Here is a 15690-nt window from a genome sequence, read left to right as displayed (position 1 = left end):
GCAGGAGAATGGCATGAACCCGGGAGGCAGAGCTTGCAGTGAGCGAAGATCGCACCACTGCACTCCAGCCTGGGCGACAGAGCAAGACTCTGTCTCAAAAAAAAAAAAAAGAAAGAAAGAAAGAAAGAAAAGGATCTTGGAGAAATTCAAGAGCTAACAGATACCATACCAGAGGAATTAACAGGGGACAACTTGATGGAGATGAGTGCTTCCGGACTAGTGCCAGACAATGAGAAAGAAGATGTAGAAGAAGCACAGAAAACGAATTGACAGTAGACAATCGGCATTATTCAAGACTGCTTTTGAAATTTTTTATGACATGGACCCTTCTACGATACACACAATGAAGCTAAAGCAAACAGTGAAAAAAAGCTTGCTACCACAGAGAAATATTTTTAGAGAAATCAAGCATAGTGGTGCATGCCTTTAATCCCAGCTACTTGGGAGACTGAGGCATGAGGATCGCCTAAGCCCAGGTGGAGTTCAAGACCAGCAACATAGCGAGACCTCACCTCTAAAAAAAAAGCGAGGGTGAGGGAGGAAGGAAGGAAGGAGGGAAGGAAGGAGGGATAGAAAGGAGGGAGGGAGGGAGGAGGGGAGGGAAGGAGGAAGGAGGGAGGAGGGAAGGAGGGAGGGAGGGAGGGGAAAAAAAGTTAGACAGAAATTACAATGTATTTCCATAAAGTTACATCAAGTGTGCCCACCTCTCCTGTCTCCTCATCTACCTCCTCCACCTCTTCTGCCTCTGCCACTCCAGACAGCAAGACCTACCGCTGCTCTTCCTCAGCCTACTCAACATGAAGACAAGGATGAGGACCTTTATGATGATCCACTTCGGTTCATGAACAGTAACTATATTTTCTCTTCCTTACGGTTTTCGTAATAACATTTTTTCTCTAGCATACTTTATTGTAAGAATATGATATGTAATAAATATACAAAATATGTGTTAATCAACTATGTATGTTATCCGTAAGGCTTCTGGTCAACAATAGGCTATTAGTAGTTAAGTTTTTGGGGATTCAAACATTATATGCATATGTGGATATGACTGCTTGGGGTTGATGTCCCTAATCCCCACATTGTTCAAGGGTCAACTGTATTTTTTGTACCTAGAGCTTACTACCAGCATTAACTGGTTAACTATACCACTTAGATTTTAGCTTTTTTTTGTGAGTGTGAGATGGAGTCTGGCTCTGTCACCCAGGTTGGAGTGCAGTGGCGTGATCTCCACTCACTGCAACCTCCGCCTCCCAAGTTCAAGTGATTCTCCCGCCTCAGCCTCCTGAGTAGCTGGGATTACAGACGTGTGCCACCACGCTTGGCTTATTTTTTGTATTTTTAGTAGACACAGGGTTTCACCATGTTGGCCAGGCTGGCCTTGAACTCCTGACCTCAATTGATCCGCCCAGCTCGGTCTCCCAAAGTGCTGGGATTACAGGTGTAAGCCACCTCGCCTGGCCAGATTTTAGCTTTTATTTCTAAAATAAAACATCAACAACTAAAAAACCAGTTATAGAACTATATTTCTCAAACTAAACTGGGAGCAGTAGACTATAAGCCATGAGTTCTGATGAAGTTTTGAAAGGTTTGTATTTCCCAGAGAAGACTGGTATGGCCCCTGCACAAGGACGACATGCAAATTTGTGAAGTGTTCCATGAAAAAAACAAATTAAAACAATAAATTTTTTTTGAGACAGAGTCTCACTCTGTTGCCCAGGCTGGAATGCAGTGGTGCAATCTTGGTTCACAGCAACCTCCACCTGGGGGCTCAAGTGATCCTCCCACCTCAGCCTCTGAAGTAGCTGGGACTACAGGTGTGCACCACCATGACTAGCTAATTTGTCTAGTTTTTCTAGAGACGGGGTCTCACCATGTTGCCCAGGCTAGTCTCAAACACCTGAGCTCAAGCCATCCACCCACCTCGGCCTCACAGAGTGCTGGAATTACAGGCATGAGCTACTGCACCTGACCTAATTTTTTTTAAAAAAAGAAAGGTTTGTATTTTCATTTCAATAGTATTTTTATAAAGTACATTCTGGATCATCTGAATAACCACATCACATCCAAAATCAATGTACAAGAATTCAGATGAGCTAAAGAAAAAGGCACAAAATGGACTTATAAAATAAATGACATATTTATGCCAAATAAAAGCCAAACCACTTAACCTGAGATTTAAGAAAGAAAGACTTGCAGCATTCAAACACAGAAGAGTGGTGTAGAAATTGAGTCATCATAGGATATAGAGTATGTAGAAAACAGGCCGGGTGCGGTGGCTCATGCCTGTAATCCCAGCATTTTCAGAGGCTGAGGTGGACAGATTGCGAGGTCAGGAGTTTGAGACCAGCCTGGCCAATACAGTGACACCCCGTCTCTACTAAAAATACCAAAAAAATTATCTGGGAGTGGTGGTGGGCACCTGTAGTCCCAGCTACCTGGGAGGCTGAGGCAGGAAAATCGCTTGAACCTAGGAGGCGGAGGTTGCAGTGAGCCAAGATCGTGCCACTGTACTCCAGCCTGGGTGACAGAGTGAGACTCCATTGCAAAAAAAAAAAAAAAAGAAAGAAAGAAAGAAAGAAAAAGAAAACTGCACATCTGCGCTAGGACAGACCCTAGTATATTCACTATGGAAAGAAATACATTTTTGTTTTGTTTTGAGATAGTGTCTTGCTCTGTCGTCAGGCTAGAGTGCAATGCCAAGATCATGGCTCACTGCAGCCTTGGACACCTGGGCTCAAGTGATCCTCCCACCTCAGCCTCCCGAGTAGCGGGGACTACAGAACGAGCACAAGCCATCACACTCTGGCCAATTTTCTTTGTATTTGTTGTAGAGACAAGGTCTTGCTACGTTGCCCAGGCTGGTCTTGCACTCGTGGACTCAAGCTATCCTGCCACCTTGGCCTCCCAAGGTGCTGGGATTACAGGTGTGAGCCACTGTGCCTGACCCAAAGATTGTTTAAGCAAAACAACATCATCCATCACCCTAAGTTTAATTTTTTTTACATTGGTTTTACAGTTTTGTTTACATTAGATTTATAAATTTACTTTTTGTTTGTTTTTGAGACAGAGTCTGGCTCTGTCGCCCAGGCTGGAGTGCAGTGGCGCGATCTCAGCTCTCTGCAACCTCTGCCTCCCAGGTTCAAACGATTCTCCTGCCTCAGCCTCCCAAGTAGCTGGCATTACAGGCACCCACCACCATGCCCGGTTCATGTTTGTATTTTTTAGTAGAGACGAGGTTTTGCCATGTTGGGCAGGCTGGTCTCCAACTCCTGACCTCAGGTGATCCACCCACCTCGGCCTCCTGAAGTGCTAGGATTACAGGCATGAGCCACCGCACCTGGCCTATAAATTTACTTTTGATTTATACTTGGTTTTATATTTATATCTATCTTAGAAAGTAAATATCTTAATAAAATAAGTTAGGACAATACTGGAGATTCACAATTTTTTTTTCCTTTAAAAGGGAACTGTAAATTGCTATTATTAAAAAATCAAAAAACAGGGGCCGGGCACGGTGGCTCACACCTGTAATCCCAACACTTTGGAGAACTAAGGCAGGCGGATCACTTGAGGCCAGGAGTTCCAGAACAGCCTGGCCAACATGGGGAAAGCCCATCTCTACAAAAATTAGCTGGGCATGGTGGAGTGCACATGTAGTCCCAGTTAGGAGGCTGAGCTATGAGAATCACTTGAACACGGGAGGCAGAGGTTGCAGTGAGCCAAGATCATGCCACTGCACTCCAGCCTCGGCGACAGAGCAAGACTCCATCTCAGACAAAAAAAAAAAAAAAAGTCAAAAAATAGATGCTGGCGAGGCCGTGGAAACACTTATACACTGTTGGTGAAAATGTAAATTAGTTCAGCTGTAGAAAGCATCTTAGTGATTTCTAAAAGAATTTGACCATTTGACCCAGCAATCACATTACTGGGTACATATCTAAAAGAAAACAAATGTTTATGCCAGAAAGACACATGCACCCACATGGTCATCGCAGCACTACTCACAAGAGCAAAGACATGGAAACAAGCTGGGTGCCCATCAATGGTGATTGGATAAGGAAAATGTGGTACATATACACTATGAAATACTACGTAGCGATAAAAAAGAAAGAAACCGTGTCCTTTGAAGCAACATGGATGCAGCTGGAGGCCATTATCCTAAGCAAATTAACACAGAAACAGAAAACTAAATACCGCATATTCTCACTTATAAGTGGGAGCTAAACACTGGGTACTTATGAACATAAAGATGGCAACAATGGAAACTGGGGACTACTGGGGACGTAGGGAGGGGATCAATGGTTGAAAAACTATTGGCTGGGTGCAGTGGCTCACGCCTGTAATCCCAGGACTTTGGGAGGCTGAGGCGGGCGGACCATGAGGTCAGGAGAGCAGTATCATCCTGGCTAACACGGTGAAACTCCATCTGAACTAAAAATACAAAAAATTAGCCGGACATGGTGGCATGCGCCTGTAGTCCCAGCTACTCGGGAGGCTGAGGCAGGAGAATCGCTTGGACCTGGCAGGCAGAAGTTGCAGTGAGCCAAGATTGCACCACTGCACTTCAGCCTGAGCGACAGAGCGAGACTCCGTCTCAAAAAAAGAAAAAAAAAAAGAAAAACTATTGGATACTATGCTCGGTGCCTGGGTGACAGGACCATTCATACTCCAAACCTCAGCATCATGCAATAATACCCAGGTAACAAACCTGCACATGTACGCCTTGAATCTAAAATAAAAGCTGGAAAAAAAAAAGGTGAATTCCAAATTAGTCACATACCTTTAAAGTCTATGTTCAAGTATATAGTATTTAAATTTGAGCTTCTACCACTTATATTTAAATGTATTATGAAGATCTGCTGCACTACTCCCATTCTATTTAGGTGAGCTTCCTTAACTTTGTAACTTACTTTCCATAAAGTCTTTGCTACATGATAATTACATGAATTTCACAATGTATTTCAAAGGGTGTGAATTAACAACATAATAAAAAGAAATGGGCCAGGCGTGATGGCTCACATCGGTAATCCTAGCACTTTGGGAGGCTGAGGTTGGTGGATAACCTGAGGTCAGGAGTTCGAGACCAGCCTGGCCAACATGGTCAAACCCCATCTCTACTAAAAATACAAAAAGTAGCCAGGCATGGTGGCGGGCACCTGTAATCCCAGCTACTCGAGAGGCCGAGGCAAGAGAATCACTTGAACCCGGGAGGTGGAGGCTGCAGTGAGCGGAGATCACACCACTACACTCCAGCCTGGGCAACAGAGTGAAACTCCGTCTCAAAAAACAAATAAATACATAAAAATAAATAAATAAATAAAAAGAAATTATATAACTGAGTGAAATAACAAATAAATGCTATTCATTTATTCACATACTCAATGAATAGGGTTATGTACCAAGGGATAGGCATTGTACCCGAGAATGAGAATAAACCAGCCTATAAAACTGAACAAATATACAAAAATAAAAAAGGGAACTTTATATTATTCATGCTTATGATTAACATGATGGAAAAAACATGGAGATTCAAATCAGAAAAGACCTGTTTCCAAATCATGGCTCTCCTAGTTGCTTATCATGTAATCCAAGTCAATAATAACATCTCTGAGCTTCATTTACTTATAGGGTTACTGTGAAGATAGTTATGAGGTATGCTGTAACTCAAAGTTATTTTCCTGTTTATCTAAATTAGCTTCTCCTCCTGATTTCTCCGTGGTTTTACGGCATTCGATAGTCTACTAAATGGCCAGGCGTGGTGGCTAACGCCTGTAACCTCAACACTTTGGGAGGGTGAGGCAGGTAGATTGCCTGAGCTCAGGAGTTTGAGACCAGCCTGGCCAACATGGTGAAACCCTGTCTCTACCAAAAATACAAAAAATTAACCGAGCGTGGGGGCCCAAGCCTGTGGTCCCAGCTACTCACCAGGCTAAGGTGGGATTATCACTTGAGCCTGGGAGGCGGAGGTTGCAGTGAGCTGAGATCCACTGCACCCTAACCTGGGTGACAGAGTGAGAACCCATCTCATTTAAAAAAAAAAAAATTCTATCAAACACCAGGGCTTACAATTGTATTATCGTTGACATCTCTCTTTCCATAGAAATATTAATCTGTCATATATCATGCAGATTACACCTTCACCATGACTCTATCCTCCTGTAACCAATTGTGTCTAAATCTCCAACTCCTGAAGCCTACTATGGTGTTTTTACCTCCATCTCCCCTCACCTACGATGCATTCTACATAAAAGCTACATGTACAGGATTTATCTTCTGAAGTATATCTCTGAGATTGTCATTATCCTACACTAAGTTACATTTTCTGTAACTCTTAAGGCCTTCTGCAGCAAGACCCCACTGAATTGATCCTTCCAACTTCACCTCCAGTGATTCTTAAATTGAAAGTTCCCTGAAGTAATGATATTGAGGTTATTTTATCCACTATCCCTAGCATACTATATGACACCTAATAGACACCCAATAATAATGTTTGAAAAAGTAGTGAAAATCGGCCGGGCGCAGTGGCTCACGCCTGTAATCCCAGCACTTTGGGAGGCCGAGGTGGGTGGATCACAAGGTCAGGAGATCGAGACCTTCCTGGCTAACATGGTGAAACCCCGTCTCTACTAAAAATACAAATAAAATTAGCCCGGCGTGGTGGCGGGCGCCTGTAGTCCCAGCTACTCAGGGGGCTGAGGCAGGAGAATGGCGTGAACCCAGGACGCGGAGCTTGCAGGGAGCCAAGATCGCGCCACTGCACTCTAGCCTGCGCCACTGCACTCTAGCCTGGGCGACAGAGTGAAACTCTGCCTTGGAAAAAAAAAAAAGAAAAAGTAGTGAAAATCTATAATACTCTTCCCCCAAAAAATGAACACTGGACTATCTCTGGTGGTATAATTCTTGCTTCATTTCTAACACACTTTTAATTATTAATACACAATTGTTCTAACCAGGACAATCTGAAAACTGGTCTTTAAAGACAATCACAAAGAATCACAAAGAGACAATAGCCCTCTGTGATTAAAAGAAAGCCAATGAAAAAGCTTTTTAATCTCCCTATTTTAATTATTTTTAAAATTCTTAGTCTTACTACTGAGTCAGCAGCTATAAGGCATGGGTCAAATAACTGCAACATAAAAACTGTAATTTTAAAAACACAAAACCAAATATCTACTGAATAATACAGCATCAGACAAATTATTTTTTAAAAATAATCATTATCGTCATCATTAAACCTTCTGAGTACCTCTAAGGTATTTCTCCTAAAAAATTTTTTGGGTCTCTTATTCTTCTAGTAAGTGAAAGCCAGACCTACAAACTATACACACCTATTCACACAAAATATTTCCCCTCTAAGTAAAGTACAAAATTTGTGATATATGACACACTATGGCACAGTGTGTTACATATACTCTTTGTAGACAATTTGAATAAGGAAATAATATCACATATACTCTCTGTAGACAATTTGAAAACGGAAATTTAGGGCTAATCATAAACATTACCCATGGGCATTCCTCAATACTAATCCTTCTGTTCATTATACACTCAATGTCATTGACCCAAAAAAGCTGGGGGAAAAGCATAGGGTCCAAATTAATGTATAAAAATTTTTTTGCCCAGCCTAAAAATTTGATTCACATGTAACTTTTCTGTAACACTAGTGTTGTGTGCAAGGAGACAGATTCCTTACGGATCTTTCAGCATAACCTAAAACTTAACATGGGTCTTCAGATAACCTAATAAAACAGTGGCTGTTATAGTCAATCAATCCAGCTCTCTAAACAAAGGGCTAGGCTAATCACTCCAGCATTTAGAAATAACAGAGGTCTCAATTTATCTTTCCCTACTTAATGTACTCACAACAAATGCTTGCATCACCCCATCGCAACTCTCCTTCTTAACAATGAAGGTAAAACTCAGGACCAAAAGAGAGCTCCTAGAGCTGTATTTCATTTGCATTATAAAATCTACAGCAAAATTTTTCATAACTTTACTCTCTGAATTCATGAACTAGGTTGGCGGGGGCAGGAGGGTGAGTATAGAGAAGAACTTCCCTGAAAAGCATGAGTATAAAATATAACTGAGAGTATCTCAATTGTTATATGCCAAATGGCAGGGGCAAAGAGGTTAGTTACTCTAAGGATAACAGAGCATTAAAAATTTTTTTTCTAATTCTTACAAAACTGGTCCCTATTCTATAAAATGTGAACATTCACAACCCAACAAGTTACAGACTAGGATCTAAGACACAGATCTTAAATGCAGATAAAATGCCAATGCTCTGCCTCCCTAAAGAAACGTACAACCCCAAGAACTGCTGAACACCATCAAAGCAACACCCGCCAGAGTGGCTGTTTTAAAAATTATATCAGGAAATCATGATAAGTGCTAGCGGTTCCTCTAGGCCTCAGCAGCAGCCTTAGGTATAAGAGCAAACTGGAGCCCTCTTAACACTCAAAGAATAATGTTGATGTCATGACGAGGCTACTGATTCTTCGCACTCCGGACAAGTCATTCCTTGATCCACCGCGCAATTCTTTCCCCACCCACCCCCATCCCCCCAAATAAAGAGATCTCCGGACAGAGAAGCCCTCGGGTACCCCCTCCTCCTCTACCTCCAGCGGCTGCCGCTTTCTCCTCCCTCGGGCTCCGAAGTAGGGGCTCCAGAAGGTCCTGGGCAATCCCGAGCCCCGGCGGGGCTTGTTTTGCCCGTGCACGATAGCTCTGGCCAGCAGCTTCCTTTCCCAGTTTGTCCAAACTGGAGCGCTCCAGGGTACCCGGGGACCGAGAAGGGAGCCGGGGTGGCGACGTCGCCGTCGCCGCCGCCTCTGGTATGTCAGGGGCCGGGATTGTATTTCGAAAGATCCGCCATTTTCACCTCGTCATCACCATCACAGCTCAGCAGCTTCCCCGACAGCCGGAGCCCGGGCCGCCGCCGCCGCCGCCACCACCAGTAACCTCCCCCTTCCTCCTCCTCCCCTCCCCGCCCGCCCCTCCCGGGAGGCGCACACCCACATATCCGGGGAAGCCTCCCGCCGCCCCGCCAACCTTCAAACGCACAAGGGCCGTGCAAGTGCACACGGGCTACGCCGAGACCTTTCACCCCCGGGCGGAGCACGGGCCCCCGCAGGGACGCCAAAGGAAGTCGCGCCACCTGCGGGGTCCCAAGTCCGGCATATTTTTGTTTGCAAGACCAAAAGCCATGCGGAGGGTGGCATAAGGACAATAAAGAACCCAAACTCTTTCATTTTCAGAGCAGCAACTTGAGAGAGATGGTGGAATGCGTTTCATTCACTGTGGCTATCTCAGGCACTAAAAACACTGTGAAAGACCTTTAATGTCATTCACCAACTTTGACATTTTACCCCACCCGCAGAACTACTTTGACAGGATGAGCTATTTCCATATGCATGTTCGACCTTTGACACCTTTGTCAATTACAGGCAGCAATCCTCATGCAGATGAAGTGGTCAAAATATCTAATTAAAAAAATAAAGTTCTGAGCTATCTTCCTCTCCAACTTAATTTTATCTGGTCATTTCTGTCCATGAACACTGCGACTTCCAATCTGTCATCGGTTTAAGACGTCAAAGCGCAACTAGATTTAAAATGATTGAACTAATTGTAGAAACATTCATGAATGATCGATTTCTAAAATATTGAAAATATAACTCTTAGCTAAAATTATTTGCCAAATGTTTTTTTAGGATCTAAGTCATCAAATTAAAAAAAAACCCATCTGCTGCTGATATATTTGTTCTGTACAGTAAAAATAAACAGCTTGCTTCAGAACAAGACCCTAGAGCTACCTACTAGGTAGGTAAGAGTTACCAGCTCTTGTCATCAGTCAGTTGAATAAGTAACCAAAAGAGAACAGCGGTAATTCTTAATCATTTAAAAAATAACAAAACATAAGCTGCAAGGCTTCTGAAGAGATCAGCATTAAAAAAAAAAAAAGGAAACTGGCTGCCTTTGTCAATTTCAGAAAGAGTTAACCATCCAAAAGCTGAATTCTGTATCATTCAACTACAACATAAGCTCTGGGCAAACTGAATTTCAAGGCTGCGAACAGGGCCACTCTACTGTCTAAGTTAGTGTAGGAAGAGTAAGGTTGAAGTTGAAGTTGAAAAAGTCATTTCATTTCCCTACCTTGTTTCAATGGCAACTCCATATAAAAGTCGGTAGATTCAGCCTTCAACAAGGGCTGTCCACCACCCAACCCAATTGCTGTTTTTATATGCAGACTACCAGATGCTGAGAGTATAAAGTGTTCTCAATTACTTCATCTTTAAACTTCATTTCCCCACTGACGGCCCCGTCCATCCGCACTCTGCTTGGTTGTTTACCGTTGCTGGCCAAGCTAAGTCCCGGCCCGCTCCCTTCCCCCGTGCACCTCGGGAACATTATGACATTTGGCTGGTGGGCTTCGCGAGGAAAACGGACACGCACGAACAAGAGCCTGTACAAAGGGGCATAGGAAGAACGCGGCGGCGGGCAGTAGGGAGAGGAGGGACTGGCACAAAATGACACAGCAGCAAAACCGGTTCCCAGAAACCTGGGGCCGCCACGGCCGGCTTGTTGGGTCGCGCAGTGTGCGTGTCAACAGCCGCAGGAGCCCTTCCTCCAGACCGCCGGGCAGGCGGCTGGCCGAGCGCTGGCCCTGCCGGGTGACAGCCACCCTCCCGGGAGCCGACGGGAAGAGACCGAGCCCCAAGGATCCTTCGCCCCCCGCAGCCCAGCTTCAGGGAAGGGGCGCGGCGGACCCCGCTGGCGGGTTCCCGCTCCCCGCCAAGGCCTACCGGCCCGGGCTCCCGGAGGGAGCGGTCCAGCGCTCTCCGCCCGCGCAGGCACTCGCAGCGGGGGCCGGTTCCCCCTTCCCGCCAGCCCGCCCAGGAGCCCCCATCCCGGGGGCTGACACTCACCAAAGCCGGCGGCGCCGCCGCCTCCTGGTCGCGCGGCGCTCCCTGGGCTCCCAGCAGCGGCGGCGGCGGCGGCGCCTCCGAGACACAGACCAGGGTTTGTTCAAAATCACGCGCCCAGCGCCATTCCACCGCCGCATCCCATAATACGCTGGGCCCTCCCCGCCCGCGCGCCCCTCTCTGCCCGCCCCTGCGCTCCGCACCCCGCCCCGCGGCCGGCTTCCTTCGCTCCGCCTCTTCCGCGGCGCCTCGTCCCTCCCCTTGGCAACCCAAACCCGCGTCATTCCGCCGGGCTCCGCCAGGGCGCTCCGGTTCCACGTGACGTCGAGTGGCGCCCGGTCAAAGCGATCGCACGGAATGTTCCATCGGACTGAAGCTGATGGGGGGAGGACTCGCATCGCGCTGCGGTTGGGAGAGACCGTCCCTTCGTCTAGCTTTCCTTGTTAGGAAGTCCGGGTTGTAGGTGCGACTTCCAGGATATCCCGCTGTTTGATGTGCTTGAGTGAGGAGGTGATCAGTAGTCACAAATGCCAAGTCACTGTGTTTTTAGGCACTAGTTTTGCAGTGTCGCTAAAAAGCCATAGGGAGATCATTGAGAGTTAAACTTATTTTGAAAGAGACGTTTTGCATTTCTTGCAACACGCAGCTAAGATTAACACAGTCAAAATTATTTGTATTTAATCACCTTTTATTTTTTCCCGCGATTTATATGATATCCAAATACGGAGTCGGATGAACAGACGCTGACAGATCATTCTGAGGGGAAAAAAAAATTATTCTGAGAGATTATTATCAACTGCTGTGAGTGCGACAAGCACTACATATACGAAAATAGAAAATACAAGAGTGTAAATGTAAGATGGTGCGATACAGTGTATAATTTGCTAATGGAGTACGGAGGACATACAGGTCAGCATGAGAGACTACCTCGGGAACACAATGGAGGAGGTGAAACAGTGTAGGGGAGGCAGCAGTCACTTTGGAATCAAGCAGTACTGGTATTTAATGGCACCTCCGTTTATTAGTGTATAGTGTATAACGTTTATTTTCCTATCCAGCAAATAAAAATAACAAAACTTCCCAGGATTCTGATGGTTAAATAAAATGAATGGTGTTAAGCAGGTACAGAGTCTCTGCCTGAAATGTTAGTTCCCTTGTGCCATAATCAACACCCAGTACCAGCCCAAACACTAATAGTCAGGATTTAACAAGGCAAATGTCATGAAATTAGCAAAGCCTTGAAAATGGGAAGGTCTGTGACATGTGTAAGTAATGTGATAAAGTTGAATGACACAAAGGCTTTGTTGGAGATCAGCATTGTGAGCCCACTTTATGAGGAACCTTGAGAGCTAGTGTGAGAAATCCTCATAGTAAAATGATTGATGGTGCTGTTGGGGCACCACTGGAAGGAAGAAAAGAGTGAGATGGGGTACCCAAAACTGGCTAGATTTTAGAGAGACCAAAATATCTCAAAAAAAGGAGACCCTTTCCCAGTTTATTCCACAAGGCAGCATAACTCTTATACTAAAACCCAAGACAAACAGCACCCAAAACAGAGAAGGGAAACTTCCTTTCTCGCTATGATTTTGTTATGAAGGCAAAATTGAGTATTTAGTTGTTATTGGTGCTGTGGCTCACACCTGTAATCGCAGGACTTTGGAAGACTGAGGCAGGAGGATGGGTTGAGACCAGGAGTTTGAGACCAGCCTGGGCAACATAGTGAGATTTCATCTCTACAAAAAAAAATTTTTTTAATAAAAAGAATTAAGAAGTTATCAGACCGGGCGCAGTGGCTCACACCTGTAATCCTGGCACTTTGCGGGGCTGAGGGAGGTGGATCACCTGAGGTCAGGAGTTTGAGACTAGCCTGGCCAACATGGTGAAACACTGTCTCTACTAAAAATACAAAAATTAGCCGGGCGTGGTGGCATGCGCCTGTAGTCCCAGCTACCCAGGAGGCTGAGGCAGGAGAATCACTTGAACCCAGGAGGCAGAGTTTGCAATGAGCCGAGGTCATACTACTGCACTCCAGCCTGGGCAACAGAGTGAGACTCTTTAAAAAAAAAAAAAAGATGTTATCAAATTCCAGCAATGTGGTAGTAAAAAGAATTTACATCATGACAAAATATATGGTTTAACCGAAACAGTGATTTAACATTAAGAAATCTACTAGTGTAATTTATTAGATTGAAGGAGAAAAACCAAATGACAGTCTCTAGAGATACATTGTATAACATTCAATAACCACCCTGAATTTTTTAAATTCTTAGTAAACTAGAAATAAAAGAATGTTTCCTTAATTGGATCAAGATAATCATCAGAGAACAACACCATACATTTCAGTGAAATGGCAGAGGCTTTCACCTTAAAATCAGAAACTCAATAAGGAGGCAGGGGTATAGTAGCTGTTTACCGTTTTTGAGTGTGTCCTAGCTAAGTTAAATAAGAAAAAATGAAAGAAGAGGTATAATATAAAGGAAGAAGGAGACTAAATGGTCCTTATTAAAAATAATCAGGCCAGGCACAGTGGCTCATGCCTGTAATCCCAGCCCTTTGGGAGGCCGAAGCGGGTAGATCACAAGGTCAGGGGTTCGAGACCAGCCTGACCAACATAGTAAAACCCCGTCTCTACTAAAAATACAAAAATTAGCTGGGCGTGGTGGCGGGCACCTGTAATCCCAGCTACTCAGGAGGCTGAGGCAGGAGAATTGCTTGAACCCAGGAGGCGGAGGTTGCAGTGAGCCGAGATCGCGCCACTGCACTCTAGCCTGGGCGACAGAGCGAGACTCCCGTCTCAAAACAATAAAAAATAAAAAAATAATAATAATCATAGGGGCCAGGCGCGGTGGCTCACGCCTGTAATCCCAACACTTTCAGAGGCCGAGGCAGGTGGGTCACGAGGTCAGGAGTTCAAGACCAGCCTGGCCAACATGGTGAAACCCCATCTCCACTAAAAATATAAAAATTAGCCAGGTGTGGTGGCCGGCGCCTATAATCCCAGCTACTCGGGAGGCTGAAGCAGGAGAATAGCTTGAATCTGGGAGGCAGAGGTTGCAGTGAGCTAAGATCACACCATTGCACTCCAGCCTGGGACAGAGCAAGATTCTGTCTAAAAATAAAAATAAATGAAAATAAAAACAATCATAAAGAGTTATTTTTCCTGTTTTTGTTTGGTTTTGTTTTTTGAGTCTTGCTCTGGCCAGGCTGGAAGGCAGTTCCTCGATCTCGGCCCACTGCAACTTTCACCTCCCGGGTTCAAGTGATTCTCCTGCCTCAGGCAGAGTGCCAGGTAGCTGGGATTACAGGCTCGGGGGCCATCACACCCAGCTAATTTTTTTTTTTCATATTTTTAGTAGAGATGGGGTTTCACCATGTCGGCCAGGTTGGTCACGAACTCCTGACCTCACATGATCCACCCTCCTCAGCCTCCCAAAGTGCTGGGATTTCAGGTGTGAGCCACCGCGTCCGGCCTCATAAAGAGTTCATTTTAAAAGTCCTTATTGGCTGGGCGCAGTGGCTCACGCCTGTAATCCCAGCACTTTGGGAGGCCGAGGCGGGTGGATCACGAGATCAGGAGATCGAGAACATCCTGGCTAACACGGTGAAACCCCGTGTCTACTAAAAATACAAAATTAGCCGGGTGTGGTGGCGGGCGCCTGTAGTCCCTGCTACTCGGGAGGCTGAGGCAGGAGAATGGCATGAACCCAGGAGGCGGAGCTTGCAGTGAGCCGAGATCACGCCACTGCACTCCAGCCTGGGCGACAGAGCGAGACTCTGTCTCAAAAATAAATAAATAAATAAATAAATAAATAAATAAATAAATAAATGCCCTTATTAAAGATAATCATAAAGAGTTCAAAGTGTTACAGTAAATTGCTTGGCACCTGGAGCCAGACAGCCTGGGCTTAAATCCTGGCCCTCCACATAATAGCTCTGTGAACTTGGACAAGTTACTTTCCTCTTTATGTCTCAGCGTCCTTATCTGTAAATTGAGACTAGTGCATACATCATAAGGTTGTTGTGAAAATTAATGAGGTAATATGTGTAAAACACTGAGAACAGTGCCTGGCATATAGTAAGCACCCAATGTCTGAAAGCTATTAATAATCAAAACTAAATAGAGTCTGAATCTAATCTAATCTTTTACTTTTTTTTTTTTTTTTTTTTTTGAGACAGAGTCTCGCTCTGTCGCCAAAGCTGGAGTGCAGTGGCTCAATCTTGGCTTACTGCAACCTCCGCCTCCCGGGTTCAAGCGATTCTCCTGCCTCAGCCTCCCAAGTAGCTGGGACTACAAGCACATGCCACCACATCCGGCTAATTTTTTGTATTTTTAGTAGAGACGGGGTTTCACCGTGTTAGCAGGATGGTCTCTAATATTCTGACCTCATGATCCGTCCGCCTCAGCCTCCCAAAGTGCTGGGATTACAGGCGTGAGCCACTGCGACCGGCCTTACTTTTTCAAATAAATCATTTTAGGTCAGATGCAGTGGCTCATGCCTGTAATCCCAGCACTTTGGGAGGCCGAGGCAAGCGGATCATGTGAGGTCAGGAATTCGAGACCAGCCTGCCCAACATGGTGAAACCCCGTCTCTACTAAAAATACAAAAAATTAGCCGGGCGTGGTGGTGCATGCCTGTAATCCTAGCTACTAGGGAGGCTGAGGCAGGAGAATCGCTTGAACCCAAGAGGCAGAGGTTGCAATGAGCCGAGATCCCACCACTGCACTCCAGCCTGGGCAACAGAGTAAGACCCTGTCTCAAAAAAG

At 45.3% G+C, this 15690-nt stretch overlaps 1 protein-coding gene and 1 non-coding gene across 8 annotated transcripts in view; one reads left to right on the top strand and one right to left on the bottom strand.

Annotated features, from left to right (window-relative positions):
* LIN54 (lin-54 DREAM MuvB core complex component) overlaps window positions 1–11089 on the bottom strand; it is an 86072-nt gene extending 74983 nt beyond the window's left edge. For 2 of the 7 annotated variants that reach the window (XM_034958552.4, XM_034958554.4), the window contains exon 1: window positions 10929–11089. Coding sequence is in view for 2 of the 7 variants with exons in the window: in XM_055111360.3 (XP_054967335.1) it covers window positions 10156–10177 (22 nt within the window). In the remaining 5 variants the exon portion in view is untranslated. Of the gene's footprint in view, window positions 1–8621; window positions 8986–10155; window positions 10412–10928 lie in introns of those variants that run through there. The other 5 variants (XM_003832253.5, XM_063603774.1, XM_055111360.3 and 2 more) reach the window with 4 other exon arrangements.
* Window positions 1561–1666, top strand: LOC112439695 (U6 spliceosomal RNA). Its single transcript, XR_003027934.1, has one exon. It is a non-coding gene; the product is annotated as a U6 spliceosomal RNA (small nuclear RNA).
* Window positions 11090–15690: the final 4601 nt, after the last annotated feature.

Source organism: Pan paniscus, chromosome 3 (genome assembly GCF_029289425.2).
Source record: "Pan paniscus chromosome 3, NHGRI_mPanPan1-v2.0_pri, whole genome shotgun sequence".
Classification (NCBI taxonomy): Eukaryota; Metazoa; Chordata; class Mammalia; order Primates; family Hominidae; genus Pan; species Pan paniscus.
Note: the sequence above shows the minus strand (reverse complement) of the source record. Positions and strands in the feature narration are given on the sequence as shown.